The sequence below is a fragment of the Lepidochelys kempii genome, chromosome 11 (assembly GCF_965140285.1).
Source record: "Lepidochelys kempii isolate rLepKem1 chromosome 11, rLepKem1.hap1, whole genome shotgun sequence".
In the NCBI taxonomy this organism is placed as follows: Eukaryota; Metazoa; Chordata; order Testudines; family Cheloniidae; genus Lepidochelys; species Lepidochelys kempii.
This window is the reverse complement of record NC_136390.1, coordinates 35,842,460-35,858,152: the sequence shown is the minus strand read 5'-3', so window position 1 is coordinate 35,858,152 and position 15,693 is coordinate 35,842,460. Positions and strand designations below refer to the sequence as shown.

Here is a 15,693-nt window from a genome sequence, read left to right as displayed (position 1 = left end):
ATAACACCCACCAGCATAATGCAGTAGAAAAGACGTGTTCCAGGCCAGACAGAATATTATAGATACTTTGTGGTGACTTGCTTGGACTAATTTTAGAATCACTTTTATATTTTTATGGCAGGCGTTACCAGGTGACACTGTTACACACAATCTTCCAAGTTCTATTTTTTTTTTTAAGCATGTAAGCAAATGTTCACTGTTGGAGAGGCATGCTGCGTTGGTGTCAATTTCGGGTTCTGTGTGGTTCTGTGTAAAAACGGTGGGAGATGGGCAAGCAGCTAGAAAATTTGGTCTCTGATTAGTGTCAATTCTTGAGGCAGAGTTGCTCCCTGGGAACAGGGCATTGGTATTAGGATGAGATTCCTGAAATAAGGGATTGCCTGCATGCTGTTTAATCACCTCTCTTCAAGAACTGGTATATATGTGTAAATAAAATAAATTAAACTTAGTATATACCCAGATTCCACATCACAGATTTCACCTGGGGAAAGGGAGCCACCAAAGAAGTGGGAAACAACAACAACAAGGGGGGCGGGATGGGGTAGGGGAGAGGAAATGAATAAGACAAAAAGGATTAAAAACAGAGTAAAGGACAAAAGAGTGAAGACAAAAGGGGTGTGTGTGTGCCACCAAATGAAATGAATAGGCAGCAGGTTTAAAACAAAGAAAAGGAAGTGTTTCTTCACACAATGCACAGTCAACCATGTAATGCTGAGGGGAGAGAGTGCTCCCGTTGACATAATAAAACCAGCTCAATGAGCAGCGGAGCTATGTCAGCGGGAGAGCGTTTCCCGCCGACGTAGCATTGTGTACATGAGCACTTATGCAGGCAAAACTTATGTTGCTCAGAGGTGTTCTTTTTCACACCCTGAGTGACAAAAGTTTTGCCGACATAAGTGCTAATGTAGCCCTGGCCTCAGTTCTATATCTTTCTTCAACATAAACTGCCATTGTATGAATTGGGTTATGGTTTTATGATGTGGACAAATGTAAACTTTGGGTTAACTCATATTGTTAGTGACATCTGATAGCTCTGAGACCAGACCTCCAGCAGTGAAGGCAATTGCATTCGCCTACTTGGTTAGAGAAGTAATATTAACCCATCAATGCTTGTTGAACAAATCTTGCCCTCCTCTTTAGTTTTTAAGGGTTAAAAGCCAACAAGAGCAGTTCTGACCCATTCAGTGCAAGTATCATCCTAGGCATCTTAAAGAAGTAAAAACAGGCTAAAAGAGGGAGAATTGGTTTATTCTGCATTGTTAGAACCTGTTTTATTTGATAAAATGTACATATTTAACAATTTTTAGTGGTACCACTTTTGTTTTTGTCACTAGTTTCTTCTTTTAACCTATATAAAAACCAGAGTCTCCACCTTAAAAAAAAAAAAAAAAAAAAAAAAAAGTGATTCACAAACTGTTTTCTGAAGTTTTCATGTAACCCAGAAATAACCCTGGCGTGCTGCCCATGCTGACCAAAGTTAATTAAGTACCCGTTAGCTCCATGCATTTGAATTTCTCACAGAGGAGTTGTAAACCCAAACTAACAACGCTGATTTAAGCTCTGTAACCCTGTATATAAACAAATTTAATTTTTTTTAAATAAATATATGAATGGAGGAAGGTTCTGAATCTTCATCATGGTTGCTTGATTTGGAAAACTGTAAGTACTACTGATTTGTTTTATAGGGCAGGGGTTCTCAATCTTTTTCTCTCTGAGCCCCCTCGACATGCTATTAAAAACTCCAGGGCCCAGGGAGGGCTGGGGCCTTGGGCATAGGTGTAGTTTGACTTCTATTTTGGGGGCCGGGGGCCAGCAGGGCTTGAGCCACCTAAACATGGAGGGGTCCAGAGAGGGAGTGCCACTTCCACCCTCTGACTCACCTCAGCAGGCCACCCAGCCTGTCTGTGTTGGGGGAGGGGAGGCGCAACCAAAAATTAAAACTCAAACGTGGGGGGCTTAGCTCAAAAATTCTGAAAATTTTAGGGTGCAGGCAGGGAAGTAGCTCGGTGCAGGTAAGGGGTAGCTGGGGTTGTGTGCACATGGGGTGGCTGTGGGTGCAGGGAGGGGGTAGCTAGGAGCTGTGTGCGGGCAGGGGATAGCTCAGGGTGCAGGGAGGGTGTAGCCTCAGGGGAAAAGGGAGAGGGGTATTAGGGGTTGTGTGCTGGGAGGACTCCCCTGCGGTCCCTGTTTCCAGAGGGGTCTGCCAGCCATGGAACTGGGTCTCCTAATCTGGGCGGCTCTTACTGGCTGCCTCTGTGGGAGCAAAGGGGGCTGGGAGCTGAGAAGCAGCTTCAACCTGGGGCACCAGCAGGAGAAGTGGGAAAGCTGCCACTGCGTGCTCCGTGGCACAGCCAGAGCAGCAGCTATCCCGCACTGCCTGGCTCTGGCTTCCAGCCTTCAACCTGGCCAGGGGGTGGGGAGAGGTGACTGGGAGGGGGAGGTGTGGAGCTGCCCCCAGGACTGTCGTGCTCCTGCGCTGCAATTTGGGGGAGAGGGGCAATGCCCTCTATGGCCCCACAGCCCCCTTGAAAGGGCTCACGGACCCCTGGTTGTGAACTGCTGTAGAGGATGTGAATAGTTAAATTATTCCACTTGGACTTTTGAAGTTCAAAGCTCTTTAAGTACTTTCAGAAACAGACTGATTGGTCATGTGAAATCTTGTCACAATTTAGTAGTTACATAGTTTTGTTTTGCAATGCTACTGTGGACCTTGCTGTTTGTTCTTAAGTGTAAGTAGCTTTGAGCTTCAGTTTTTGCAGGGAAGGTATGTGTTCCATTCTCTGTATGCTAAAGCTTTGTTCTAATTTCGTGCATTGTAGGTCATTGCAAGTAATCAGAGTAATTGACATTTTTTGGGCTTGCATTAAAAGTAAATTGCTTTCATTTGGGGCATGCAGATACTTAAAACATGTTTCTATATTGACATTTATTTGTTTTTTGTAGTGAGTGTAAGCTTCAGCATTCCCTTAACAATTAGATGAAGGATATAAAAGCAAAGAGATTATACAAGTTAATACATGCCTTGAAGTTCTGTACATGAACTTTTCTTAAGCTGTACATTTTTGGGGAAATGTTTCAGGAATATATCCTTTTCCACTGAATATAAAGTTCATACTTTTTCAAATACTTCCCTCATGTTCAGCTCAATGTTTTAAAGTTATGGGAATTTTTTTAATAAGTTGTCAAGCTTCCTGAAGAGTTTCTGTAAATAAAGTATGACTGTTGCATCAATGGAAGAAAAGTCTACTGCATGTGTCTGGAAATTTTTTTGAATGCCCTAAAGTATTTTGTCACTGAAGACTGATTTCTGGTTGTTCTTTCAAACTGAGATATTACTTCAGGAATTTAAAGTATAATTTTGAGTAATGCCTTCTTGCAGTTTAATCACTCCCTTTTTGAGGATTGAGTTCACAAACCTTTCCCCTGAAATTTAAACACATTATTTACAAATGATTAAATAATAGGGGTTTCTTTGTCAGGGAAAATTATACTGTTACTGTTTTTTTTTGTTTTTTTTTTAAATGTTGTCCTCAAAATCTAGGTTAGCACAAGTAGGTACTCTGTATACAGATGTTGCTGGTTTTTTTTCTGTATGTAACTTTTACGTTTTTCACTCCTGCTTGTTGTCAAAGAAGTGTGACTTGCACCATATTGCAACTTAAACTCATACTATGTGCAGCTTACGTCCAGTGGGTAACTTATACCACAATTTATGTCACAACTGAGTTTGGCACAGAAACTTCAGGCTACATCAGTTAACAGTCTTCTTTTTAAAGGAAAAAGAGTAGTATGATCCTGGGCAGACACAGCAGATGATAAAACATTTTATTCTTACACTGCAAGTTTATTTCCATATTTTATTTATATTTCTGTGGAGCATATATCACAGCTGGGTTAACTGTAAGGGGAGGAGAAGTGAGAGATGGTGGTGGTGTGATGGCACAATATTGTTGCTGATAGGTCTTGCATGAAATTGTTATTTTATTAATGCACCAATATAACTAGGCTAGATGTCGCATATAATTCACTTCTGCCCCTGCAGGTTTCAAAGCCGAACAAGTAGACAACACAAACTGTCAAAAATAACATTTGAATATAACAATTAATAATATGTAGAAAACACTTTTGGTTTTTGCAATTTCATTGCCATTTTTATGAGTCTCATAAAGGTAATGACTGAATACTTCAAATCCTTAATATAGAAAGACAGAGATGATTTGGGAAAAGTAGAACTTTCCCAAGCCCACCTGCACTGTAGATTTAAGATGTGCGTATCATCAACAGAACATAGTTCCTGTGGCACTGTTGTATTACACGATGACTTCTCTATTTCACTAACAGAGTGTAATAAATCTTCTGGGGGATTTTACTATTGCAACATGAGAAAAACACTATTTTCTTCATTTAAAAAAACAAAACAAAAAAAAATCTAAAAACATACATGTTGCATGATAGAAGGTGGTTTTGTTTTTGTTTTTTATTTACAGTGTGAAAAATCACCATGTAAAACTGAATACAGTTTGGTTTTATTGGATCCTTAGTGTGGTTAAGTAATACATTTCTGTCATGATTCACCACCACTAACAACATTTTAACAATCCTTCTGTGAGATATTCAGGCACCTGGCTTGCACAACATGAGGGTGAAAGTAATATAATATTGGTCATTTTCACTCTGATATTCCTGTTGGGCCATAGGGAAAGCATTGTGTTGAGCATAATTATTCACTAACTGAATATTTTGGCACTATATTGTACTATAAAAATGTAGTGCTTGTTGTATTTTTTGTTTACATTTCTGAATTCTTTTTTTATTTCAGAAGAAAAGCTAAAACTGAAGCTCCTCTTCCTCCATCTGAAACAAAAAACTTTGAAGTTTCTTCATTTGATGATACAGAACCAACTAATTACACCATGGAACAAAAAGAGAATATAACTGATAAAGACATAGAATTGTCTGTGGTCCTTCCAGAGGATGTGATCAAATCTACTACTGTTAATGGCAGGTATGGGTAGAAATTTTTTTTGAGAATGACATTCAGTTTCTACTGTCTGCGGTTACACTTTCCGGACAAACTTACACAGTCCTTAAATCCGTACTCAAACTTGCACCTCTGAAGAAAATAAGTTGTTTAATTAGTGCTCTGATACTAATCACTTGTTAATGGGGAAAAATTCAAGTATATAGTTATATATTTCAGTACTCTTCTCCTCCTCCCCCTCCCCCCCCCAAAAAAGTGTGTTTTTCCAGACTTTAAGATTTAAAAACTTACTTATGGCAAGGAGTGTTAAGAACCAAATTAGCAAGAATGGAAGGGGTGAAATAATTTTATCAGTCATTGTGTGTGTTGCGTAAGAAGGCACCCAAGGTAGAGGAACTGTAGCTGCCCATCTCCACAAATGGATTCATTCTTACTCCTAGTTAAATCAATTATTCAAGGGTGAGTAACCTGTTATTTTATTCACATAGGAAGTGATGCCTTCAAGATTTTCTCACCAATCTCATTACTACTTCTAGATTGCAATGAATCCTAGAAACTGTGTCCTAAACGATAATGGGTGCCAAAAAATTTTTGATGCTTTCAAACTCTCTAAATTTTAAAAGAAATAGATGCTTTCTATCCAAGCCTCTGTTATATTAATGTTTTAATTGAATCTCTTAAAGTAAAGCCAATCAGAGAATAGAACATACTGTGACTGCAAGCCAGTAAATTTAAGTGAGGCTTTTCTTTGTGTACTGAGCCCACTCCAATTCAGAAAGCTCTGAAAACTAGCTGTTGTGGTGGAGTCAGAAATCCTACTATCCTAAAGCAAAGTGGAAAATGTATATAACATCTCAGTTCAACGTGGCAGACTTTACAAGAAAAGATAAATCTGTTGGTTGCATGATTTGCAGCAGGTTAAATGCCAGCTCGTTGCTTTCACAGTCTGGCAGATGAAATAAAGAACCCACATGTATATTTTGTTCTTCTTTGCTTGCCTCTGTGTTGTCCCTGTGTTTGTTTGTTTTTAATTATGTAACCTAAACTAGTAAGCAGCTGTATCCCCCTCATTACTTAATAAGCAATTTATCCTTGTATGGTTTGCTCCCTCATGTCTGCAGACTTTCCCCTTCAATAGAAAGGGCAAGCCTTTCACTTAGCAGAGTTATATTTGCCCTTTATTCACTAGGGTCTGTAACTGACAGAGTATCATAGCGCTTTTCTAGGCCCCAGATGATCTTAAAGAGAACTTTGATTTGAGGATAGTGTTTCTGAAAAAGGATACATCTTCTGAAATCATTTACTGAGGTAGTGAGAATGCCAAGATTCTTTGGTAAAGGAATTTTGCTTGTTCTCGCACCTAACTGAACTGTGGCTTGTATAATTTGTCAGTGTTCAGAAAGGTGGCTCCACAACTTTATCAGATAAAATGTGAGCATACATGTGTCATTTAAGAACATAAAGTATACTGATTCTTTTGGCAGTTTTGTCATCCCATGAATTAGTGCTTTTAGTGGTGATTTCGCTGCTTAGTATGTGTGATTTTTTTTTTTTTATTTACTGTTCTTGAAAGTGAGCAGCTGTTAGTGTTTGCTAGACCCATTCATAGTGCAGGGAGATACTGTGCAGGTTTCACCATTCTGCTCTGCAGACACACTTCTAACAACTGTATTTTTCTAGTCTTGGGTCTGTCTTGAGCAGAGATTGCTAATCATGTGTCCAGTTGTATGCTGGCATTGTTAGTCTGTGGAAAAATAGCAAGATCTACCTGGTTCTAAATATGTTATAGACAAATTACTTGTCGGTTTTTGTCTTATTCATTCCTCTGTTTAGACCCAAGAACAGATTTAAAATTCCTGAGCTGAAATCTAGTGTAGTATAGAAATTTAAACTGAGCACAGGAAAGAAAATAGGGAAGTTATATTTTCTTACAACCAACTGCATTTCTTCACTTTGCTCGAGTGTCAGAATGCCATAGAATGAATCCTCTGTGCAGTTTTCTGTGTTCTGCTGCACCACTTTGCTGAATGTGCAGTTATGCTGAGCTTAGTGAGTTACAAATGGTTCCAGAAGAGCTGTGCTGAATCTGTGTTCTTTACATCCTTGATGGATTTTTTTTTTTAAATCGGTTTCTGTGTACTTCCAGTCATTTAGGATATTCTTCCTAGTAATTTGTTGCTTTACTCTGTAGTTAGTGAATAACATGCTTTGCATGTTTTGCTGTCCCCGTTTTCAAAAACTGTTGTATTTATAATCATTAACAAATTATGTTTTTACCTTAAAAGTATGTTCTTTGTGTGTTTTGGGAGGGGGGAAAGGAGGAGTAAAGTGCAAAAGGATATAGGCTTAAGTAATTAGTCATATGGAAATGAAATAGATTTTTCCCAACCTGGAAGAATTTTGATGACTACTGACACAGTGCTGCCAACTTTCATGATGTTATCGTGAACCTCATGGTATCTGTTGTTCTGAAAGTCCAAACCCCTGGAGTTAAGTAATTGAGAAGTTTAGCTGTTCTTCTTTTGTTTTGTTTTTAAAATACATTTCTAGTTCTCATTGTTTGGGAGAAAAGCTTGGAAATGTTACCCAATTGTACCCTAAAGATTGAAAATCCAGAAGATAGATAAAGGGTCTCCACAGGATTTTAAACCAGTCCAGTGATTCTTTCCCCCTCCGGGCCTGATTTATGATTTTTGAATGTTTGGGCTTGGCAGTACTGCTAACCTTTTAACTACTAACATTAGTTCCCTCAGAAGAGAAGTTCATTAGGTTGTTAAAAGTAGGCTGTGTGAGTACTTCATTTGAATTCTGTAAACCTTTTTACAAGAAACCTGGCTACAAACTATTTCTACAGTTCTCTGTATAAGAGCAGTCAGTTACACAGAGCAAAAGTTACTTAACATTAACCATTGTAGTTTCCGTACTGTTAAAAGAAATGGAAAAAAAGTAGTTTGAGTGCCCTTCCAACCTTCCAGTAATACTATATGATCTTGGCCACTTATGTTGGCTAGAGAATTCTTGTTAATCTTCCCAGTCAGGGCTAAAGATGAGGAGATTAGAGCTTGAACAGTGAGTAGTTCTTTGTGTGTGTGTGTGTGTGTGTATAAAATTAAATTATGTTGTGATGAGAGGTTCCCAAATATTTATTGCTCAGCATGTTGTAAACATACATTACATCTTTTTTCATTGCTTTAAAAGACATCTGGAAGCAGAAATAATTACTGTTCATTGCAAAATATAAAAACATTATTCAGAGAAACAGGTAAACTGGAGGCTTATGGAAAGGTATTTTAAGTGTGCAAATATGTTTTTGTAATCACTAATCACAAATGGTAATTTGGGAAAATTTATGTGACTTAACAACATAGAGGATGTGCAAAGAGCAACCCAGGATATACAGGGATGGCAAAGCCTTGTTTGTGTCCTTTGTGTTATTTGACGGCACAAGAAGGTTTCAGATTCAGAATAATTCACTGAATAATTAACTGTAAATACGTTTACTTTTTTAACTAATACCGCTAGTCAGATTAACATATCAACTATCATTTTCTTGTGGCTGTGTCATGTCTTATGGAAGGTTGATTATAAAAATATTTCTATCAAACAAAATTTAGCAGAAAATGCTACTTTAAAAATTACTCCAGCGTGACATTTGGGTTACTTTTTAACAATTATTTACTGATGGACTCTGCCTTTTGACCTTCTGTGTCAGCTGCATCCATAAGTTGGCATGTAGACACAATTTACTTTGAGTCAGTCATGACACTAAGAATTATTTAACTACTAAGGATGTGTTACAACAACAAGGGGCCTCATTGAAGCATTTTTATCTTTAGTTTCTGGGATGGCCACAACTGCCCAAAAAAAAAAAAAAAAAAGTAGTGCAGTTGAAAACAAACTTTATGAACTGGTGATCATCGAATCATAGAAATGTGATGTGAAATCTTACTTCCAGGGAATGAATTAATACAAGAAGCCAAAAGAGTAATTCAGTTGTGTAGAAATATTTAAATAAAATTATGTGAAGAAACAAATGCAGTCATAATACTCTGAGAGGGGGAGGAAAGGAGGGTGTGTGTGTGTGTGTTCAGATTGCTGGATACTCCCATTATAAAACCCTGTGTTCAGCTGCTTATAATTTTGCCAGACTAACCATTCAAGCTGAGTTTTTCCATGCTGTGTGTCTGCCTCAGGCTGAAGCTTTGGAAAGTTTCAGCAAAAAGGTTCAGCAATTTTGGAGAATGAGGTTAAGGAAAAATAAATTTTTAGCCAACGTTGAAAAATTCTTACAACAATTTCCTGAGAAGCTGTAGTGCTTCTAGACTTTGGAGCAGGGACTTGATATCTGGCAGTGAGGTTGCCCTAGGTCAGGGAGGTGCTTTTTTGGCTATCCCTATTAAAATCTATCCAAATTGAGCCAGATTACATACCTGTGTAAATCACTGTTTGCACATGCTTGGTAGAGGTTTGTTAGAGGCTGGCAGCTAAATTTTCCAGACATTCTTTCTTTCTACACTGAGCATGCTCCATCTTCACAGAGTTTTATATGAGCCACGCTAACCACGTTCAGCCCTCATAGAGCTCACTGAGCATGCTCCAGCCCAGGACTGAACAAGCATTTTTGTGTGTGCAACTAGTGTGTCTGTTAGTCTGGCTCTGCTATGGTACCAGACACTAGAAATGAGGTCAGGAGACTCTCCTATACCTGTGCTGTCATGTTCCCCTTACTGGTGCCCAGGCATGTAAAGGGTAGAAGGAGGAACAGCCTACATTGACTGCAAAGAGGTGAGGATAAGAGTTGGGGATTCAGGAATGGTCTTGGGTGCATCTACTAACTTGAGAATGCTTGATTTTTCAACCTTAATGTTCTTCTAATGTGTTTTTAATGGAGAAACACATTTATTTAAGCTTTGGTTAGAAAGGTAGAAAGCAGATGTGGCTGAAAAGTTATGGCACTGAAACTCCTAATATTACAATGAAGCTGTCTTCAATAAAAGGTTGTACGTGATTCAAATATATATAATTTTATGTCAGTAAAGTTCACAGAGCTAATTTCTTCTTTTTGTGTTAGGACATCTGGGCTGACAAATACATAGCAGTGGGGTAATCAGATGCCTAAAGTTTCTTGTAGCAAAGACCTCTCTTACTGAATTCATTTCAACTTTCTTCGTAATATTTTTTTCCAGTTTGTGAGCCAGTATTCCCATTAGTGTTAGCAATGAAGAAAATATTGAGAGATGATGTCACCTGTACTACAGAATGTGGCTGGCTTCTTTTTGTTTCAGACACTGTGCAGAAATAGGATATTGCCAAATCCTGCTTCATATGTTTGCTTTCAAAATCCACTTTTAAAGGTTAAGATTTTGATTATGGTATCATAAATCGGGGGGATGTAGCTGGAAGCAACATTTGTTTAAGCCACAGTAGCAGCCTAAAAAGACCTGCAGATAAGAGCAAGGAGGACCTTTGTGCTCTGAACATTAGCATTCTCCCCACATTAATATCTTGGAAGCTTTGTGAAATACTTCTTCATGCCCCTTTTCCCTACTCCAAATGAAGCCCACTGTTGTTCACTTGGATCATCCCAACGTGGACTGAGTTGGGGTTTAGGATTTTGGAGAGGTTCAGGGAAATGGATTTTTTTGTGCCTAAAATATAGTTCCCTTTATATGTAAAGGAGGAGATCTTTGTCTCTGCTCTTGTCTCCCACCTGCAACACCAGGACCGGGGATGCCCAGCCGATAGTGCTAGAGTCTGTGCTAAGTTACCAACCTTTTAAATAAAATGAATAGATTTTTCTCTCTATAAGCTGGGAGCCATTGAGCTGATGGAGCCGCTGTCTCCGTTCTTGTTCAGCCATAGGGAGATGAGAATGTAATGGTCAGTCTCAGCAGCCCATCCTCTTTCCTTCTATCCACTTAGATTCATAGATTCCAAGGCCAGAAGGGACCATTGTGATCATCTAATCTGACCCCCTGTATAACACAGGCCAGAGAACTTCCTCAAAATCATTCCAGGAGTGTATCTTTTAGAAAAACTTCCAATTTTGAATTAAAAATTGTCAGTGATGCAGAACCCGCCCAGGACTCTTGGTAAATTGTTCCTATGGTTAATAACTCTCACTGTTAAAAATTTTACACCTTATTTCCAGTCTGAATTTATCTGTCTTCAATTTCCAGCTACAAGAATTGTGTTATACCTTTCTCTGCTAGATTGAAGAGCCCAATGTTAAATATTTGTTTTGCATGTATATACTTATAGACTCTAATCAAGTTACCCCTTAACCTTCTCTTTGTTCAGTATAAATAGATGGAGAACTTTGATTCTGTCACTAGAAGGCATGTTCTCTAATCCTTTAATTGTTCTTATGGCTCTTCTCCAACTTATAAACTTCCTTCTTGAATTTTGGGCACCAGAATTGGACACAGTATTACAGCAGCAGTTACACCAATGCCAGATACAGAGATAAAAATAACCTCTCTACTCCTACTTGAGATTTGCCTGTTTGTGCGTCCCAGGGTTGCATTGGCTCTTTTGGCCACAGTGTGACACTGGGAGCTCATGTTCAGCTGATTATCCACCACAACCACCAAATCTTTTTCGCAGTCGCCCCCATCCTGAAAGTAAGGTCTGTATTCTTTGTTTTTAGATGTATACATTTACATTTAGCCTTATTAAAACACATTGTTTGCCCAGTGTACCAAGCGATCCAGATTGCTCTGAATCAGTGAACGGTCCTGTTCATTATTTGCCACTCCCCCAGTTTTTGGGTCCTCTGCAAAGTTTTATCAGTGATCACTTGGGTGGGAGAGACGACTACTTCTCGAAGGGTGGGAGCACAAGGAAGAGGACAGCAATTTCTTTCTTCCTTCCTGCCAGTGGGAAAGAAAATGATCAGTGCTCAGGAATGGTTTCCCTGAGTGGAAATGTAATTGATCTTGTGAAGAGCTTACAGATGAGTTTCTTACTGCACCCCTCAGGCGGGCATGTACTGACGGGATGAAGGCACAGACGTTTTTTTCCATCCTTCTACACAAACCCAGTACAAGATTGAAGGCTACTTGATGCTTTTGAATCAGATTTGTTTTTTCCAGGCAAGTGCTGCCTCCTGCTGCTTAAGCAGGTAATGCGACATTCCTCTAGGAGATGAAGAGGAAAGAATAAACATAACAATAGAGCAGAATTTAGCCTATAATATCCTAGCGCTCAATGGTGGCAGATGGACTGTAAAGCATCCCTCTGCTAACATGATCCTGAATTTAGGAGTAAGTTCTTTTGAATAATTCCAACATTTGAAAGTGTGCTTGTTCTGTTGTGTGTCCAGGGCTATGATTCCAGCCCTGAAGCCTGAATGAAGCTTGCTTAGGAAATAAGCAGTGCTAGAACCAGCAAGAAGTAGTTTAAATACAGGAATCATAACCTGGGTTAATTTTAAAAGTTAAAAATTAAATCATGGCATTAAAAAACATCCTCCTATTACTTATGTTCAGTCTCTACTAAGCAAAGACCAGTCTTTCTGTGTGTCTTATGTCTGTGAAGATGAATTTAAGGTACCTATTCTCCTTCAAAATAGTTTTATTCACAGAATTGTGCCCAGGACAAAATTCTAGACAACACTGCCTCAAAGTCTGCTCAGTTTCATGATTGTTTTGGGAATGTGTATGGATTTTAACTTCAATTGAACATCCTATATTTCCTTTGATATGGTCCTAGAAATGTAAGTTATGTTCCAATGCTAATGAATTAATCCCTTCACCACAAGGTTGTGTGTATAGCAAGCTGGTGCTGAGAAAATAAACCACAGCTTTTCCACTTCCTGCACTAATATATAATATTACTATGTTTTAAAAAAAGCATGGCAAAGAACATTAAGGTTGCAATCAACTCAAAAGTTAGGAAATGCCAGAATTAAGTTTGCCTGTGCAGCATTACTTCGGCCCCTTTGTGTGTCTGGATTATTATCATCAACGATCTACAGCCTATCCTGGAAAATGATTCCTCACTCTCACAGACCTTGGGAAGCAGGCTAATCCTTGCTTACAGACAGCCCCCCAACCTGAAGCAAATACTCACCAGCAACAACACACCACACCACAGAAACACTAACCCAGGAGCCAGTCCCTGTAACAAACCCTGTGGCCTACTCTGTTCCCATATCTACTCTAGTGACACCATCAGAGGACCCAACCACATGAGCCACACCATCGGGGCTCGTTCACCTGAACATCTACTAATGTGATATATGTCATCATGTGCCAATAATGCCCTTCTGCCATTTACATTGGCCAAACCGGACAGTCTCTATGTAAAAGAATAAATGGACACAAATCAGAAATCACCCTTCACACTTCAATCACAGTTCAGTCTCCCTGGACATTCTATAACAGATTTAAAAGTAGCTATACTTGAACAAAAAAACTTCAAAAGCAGACTTCAAAGAGAAACTGCAGAGTTACAATTCATTTGCAAATTTTACACCATTAATTTGGGCTTGAAATTATGCCCAAATAAATCTGTTAGTCTTTAAGGTGCCACCGGACTCCATGTTGTTTTTGTGGATACAGACTAACACGGATACCCCCCTGATACTGGATTATGATTAAAATCTCTATGGGAAGTTTTCTTCGCTCCAGGGTGGATGTAAATATGTCTCTGAAACTCTACAGCCTGGTAGTTATGGCTCTGGCCTGGAATATGAAAATCCCAGGTTAGTGCCCTAACCAACGGGCTATAGAGCCAGGCTATTGGGTATTCTGTGTTTGTGGATGAGGGATGGTGGTTGTGGTGGTTTCTCTTCCTCCGATGATTTTTCAGGCAACCTTAATTCTGGCATTTATTAACTTCTGAGTGTTCGACTCTGCAACCTTAATGTTCTTTTAGAAAAGTTTTTATTGTGTAACTTTTATATATAGTATGTATGCAGTATGTGAAAGCCCTCTGATGCAACTTTGTTGCTCTCTCTTTTTATGAAGTCATCTCTGCTCCTATTTGGGAATATATTGAGGAGTGGGGGAGAAGAGCACAGTTTGGCTTATATAGCCATTTTATTTGTACAGTATATCTAATCGTAATACAATGTATGAGTTAAAGTTTCCAGTTCAAAGTTCTTGGGAAAAAATGTAATGTTTTGTGTTCTTTACACCATTGTATGTTTGTGTAGAAACAGGAAGGAATAAGTAAAGTAAAGAGTTAGTTGAAATAGTTTCATTGTGTGCCAAGATCAGGCTGGTTTTGGGGAAAATCCAAATTATGAATAGCTGCAAATAGACTTTGAAAGTGTTCTTTATTAGATTCACAGTGATATTTTTATATGGCCATAGCAAGTAATTTGTTACTGAGGTTCAAATATCTAATTATCCTGCTCCCACAAGTCGGGAACTTTACTGTTATGAGTGGGTATGCTTTGGCACCTTTTTCCTTCTCCAGAAATCTGTTTCTAAGTGTGTATATTCTAGGTGCTATACCATACATTAAACATATGTGCCGAAATTTTCAAAAGGACTAGTCATTTTGGTTGCCTGATTTAAGACATCTTAAAAGATGACTTTTCAGAGGGCAGGAGCTTAGATTTCTGGAAATTGGACCCCTTTTAAGTACGTCAAGTTGGACATCAGAATCATGCGTCATTTTGAAAAAATGGACCATAAACTATACCAGCTGTCCAATCACCACCACTGCCAAAACCCATGTTGTATTGCAAGTCAGGAGGCAAAAACACCTCTCACGCTCAGAAATGCACTATTTTGCGCCACCTCTGTGCAGATTGCCTCTTGCAGGAGTACAGTAGCTCTGTAAGTATATGTGCATATTAAAGGTGCCTTTTTTTTTAAGTAATATCTACAACATCTAAGAATACAATTACAAAGTGGGTGTGTTGACTGTAATTATTTAGTCTAGGATAGCAGAGATGATTTTTGCTAATGTTCAGAAATGCACTTTGTTTTGTGGCCTATATAATGGTTGTAAAGGAACATAAGGTATTATAACCCCCTACCGTCCCCCCCTTTTTATTTATTTAACAGCACACCCATGATGGACTTGCTGATTTTTCTCTGTGCACAGTATCATTTAAATCCATCAAGCTATACCATAGACCTGATGTCAGCAGAGAAGAGACAGATTAAATTCAAACCCAACACACCAATTGGAATGCTTGAAGTAGACAAGGTGATTTTAAAGCCAAAACATATGGATAAGAAAAAGCCCACTCCTATAATGCCGGAGGTAAGAATTATACCAACGGTGGTGTTATCTGAAGAGAGAGAGATTAAGTCAGGAGTGCCCAACCTGTGGCTCGGGAGCCACATGCGGCTCTTCAGAAGTTAATATGCAGCTCATCGTATAGGCACCAACTCCAGGGCTGGAGCTACAGGCGCCAACTTTCCCATGTGCCGGGGGGTGCTCACTGCTCAACCCCTGGGTCTGCCACAGGCTCTGTCCCCACTCCACCCCTTCCTGCCCCCGCCCCTGAGCCTGCAGTACCCTTGCTTCTCCCCCCTTCACCGCCCAGAGTCACCATGAAACAGCTGATCGGGAGGTGTGGGGAGGGAGTGGAAGGCGCTGATCGGCAGAGTGGATGGGAGGCACTGGCAGTATGGGGGAGGAGCTGATGGGGGGCTGCTGACATATTATTGTGGCTGTTTGGCAATGTACATTGGTAAATTCTGGCTCCTTTTCAGGCTCAGGTTGGCCACCCCTGGATTAAGTACTCT

At 39.3% G+C, this 15,693-nt stretch overlaps 1 protein-coding gene across 5 annotated transcripts in view; it reads left to right on the top strand.

The window, feature by feature from the left end:
* COBLL1 (cordon-bleu WH2 repeat protein like 1) overlaps positions 1 to 15,693 on the top strand; it is a 121,626-nt gene that overhangs the window by 64,495 nt on the left and 41,438 nt on the right. For 3 of the 5 annotated variants that reach the window (XM_073305654.2, XM_073305655.2, XM_073305656.2), the window contains 2 exons: positions 4,820 to 5,005; positions 15,004 to 15,205. In XM_073305654.2, the coding sequence (XP_073161755.1) occupies positions 4,820 to 5,005; positions 15,004 to 15,205 (388 nt within the window). Of the gene's footprint in view, positions 1 to 1,640; positions 1,660 to 2,637; positions 2,730 to 4,819; positions 5,006 to 15,003; positions 15,206 to 15,693 lie in introns of those variants that run through there. The other 2 variants (XM_073305658.2, XM_073305659.2) reach the window with 2 other exon arrangements.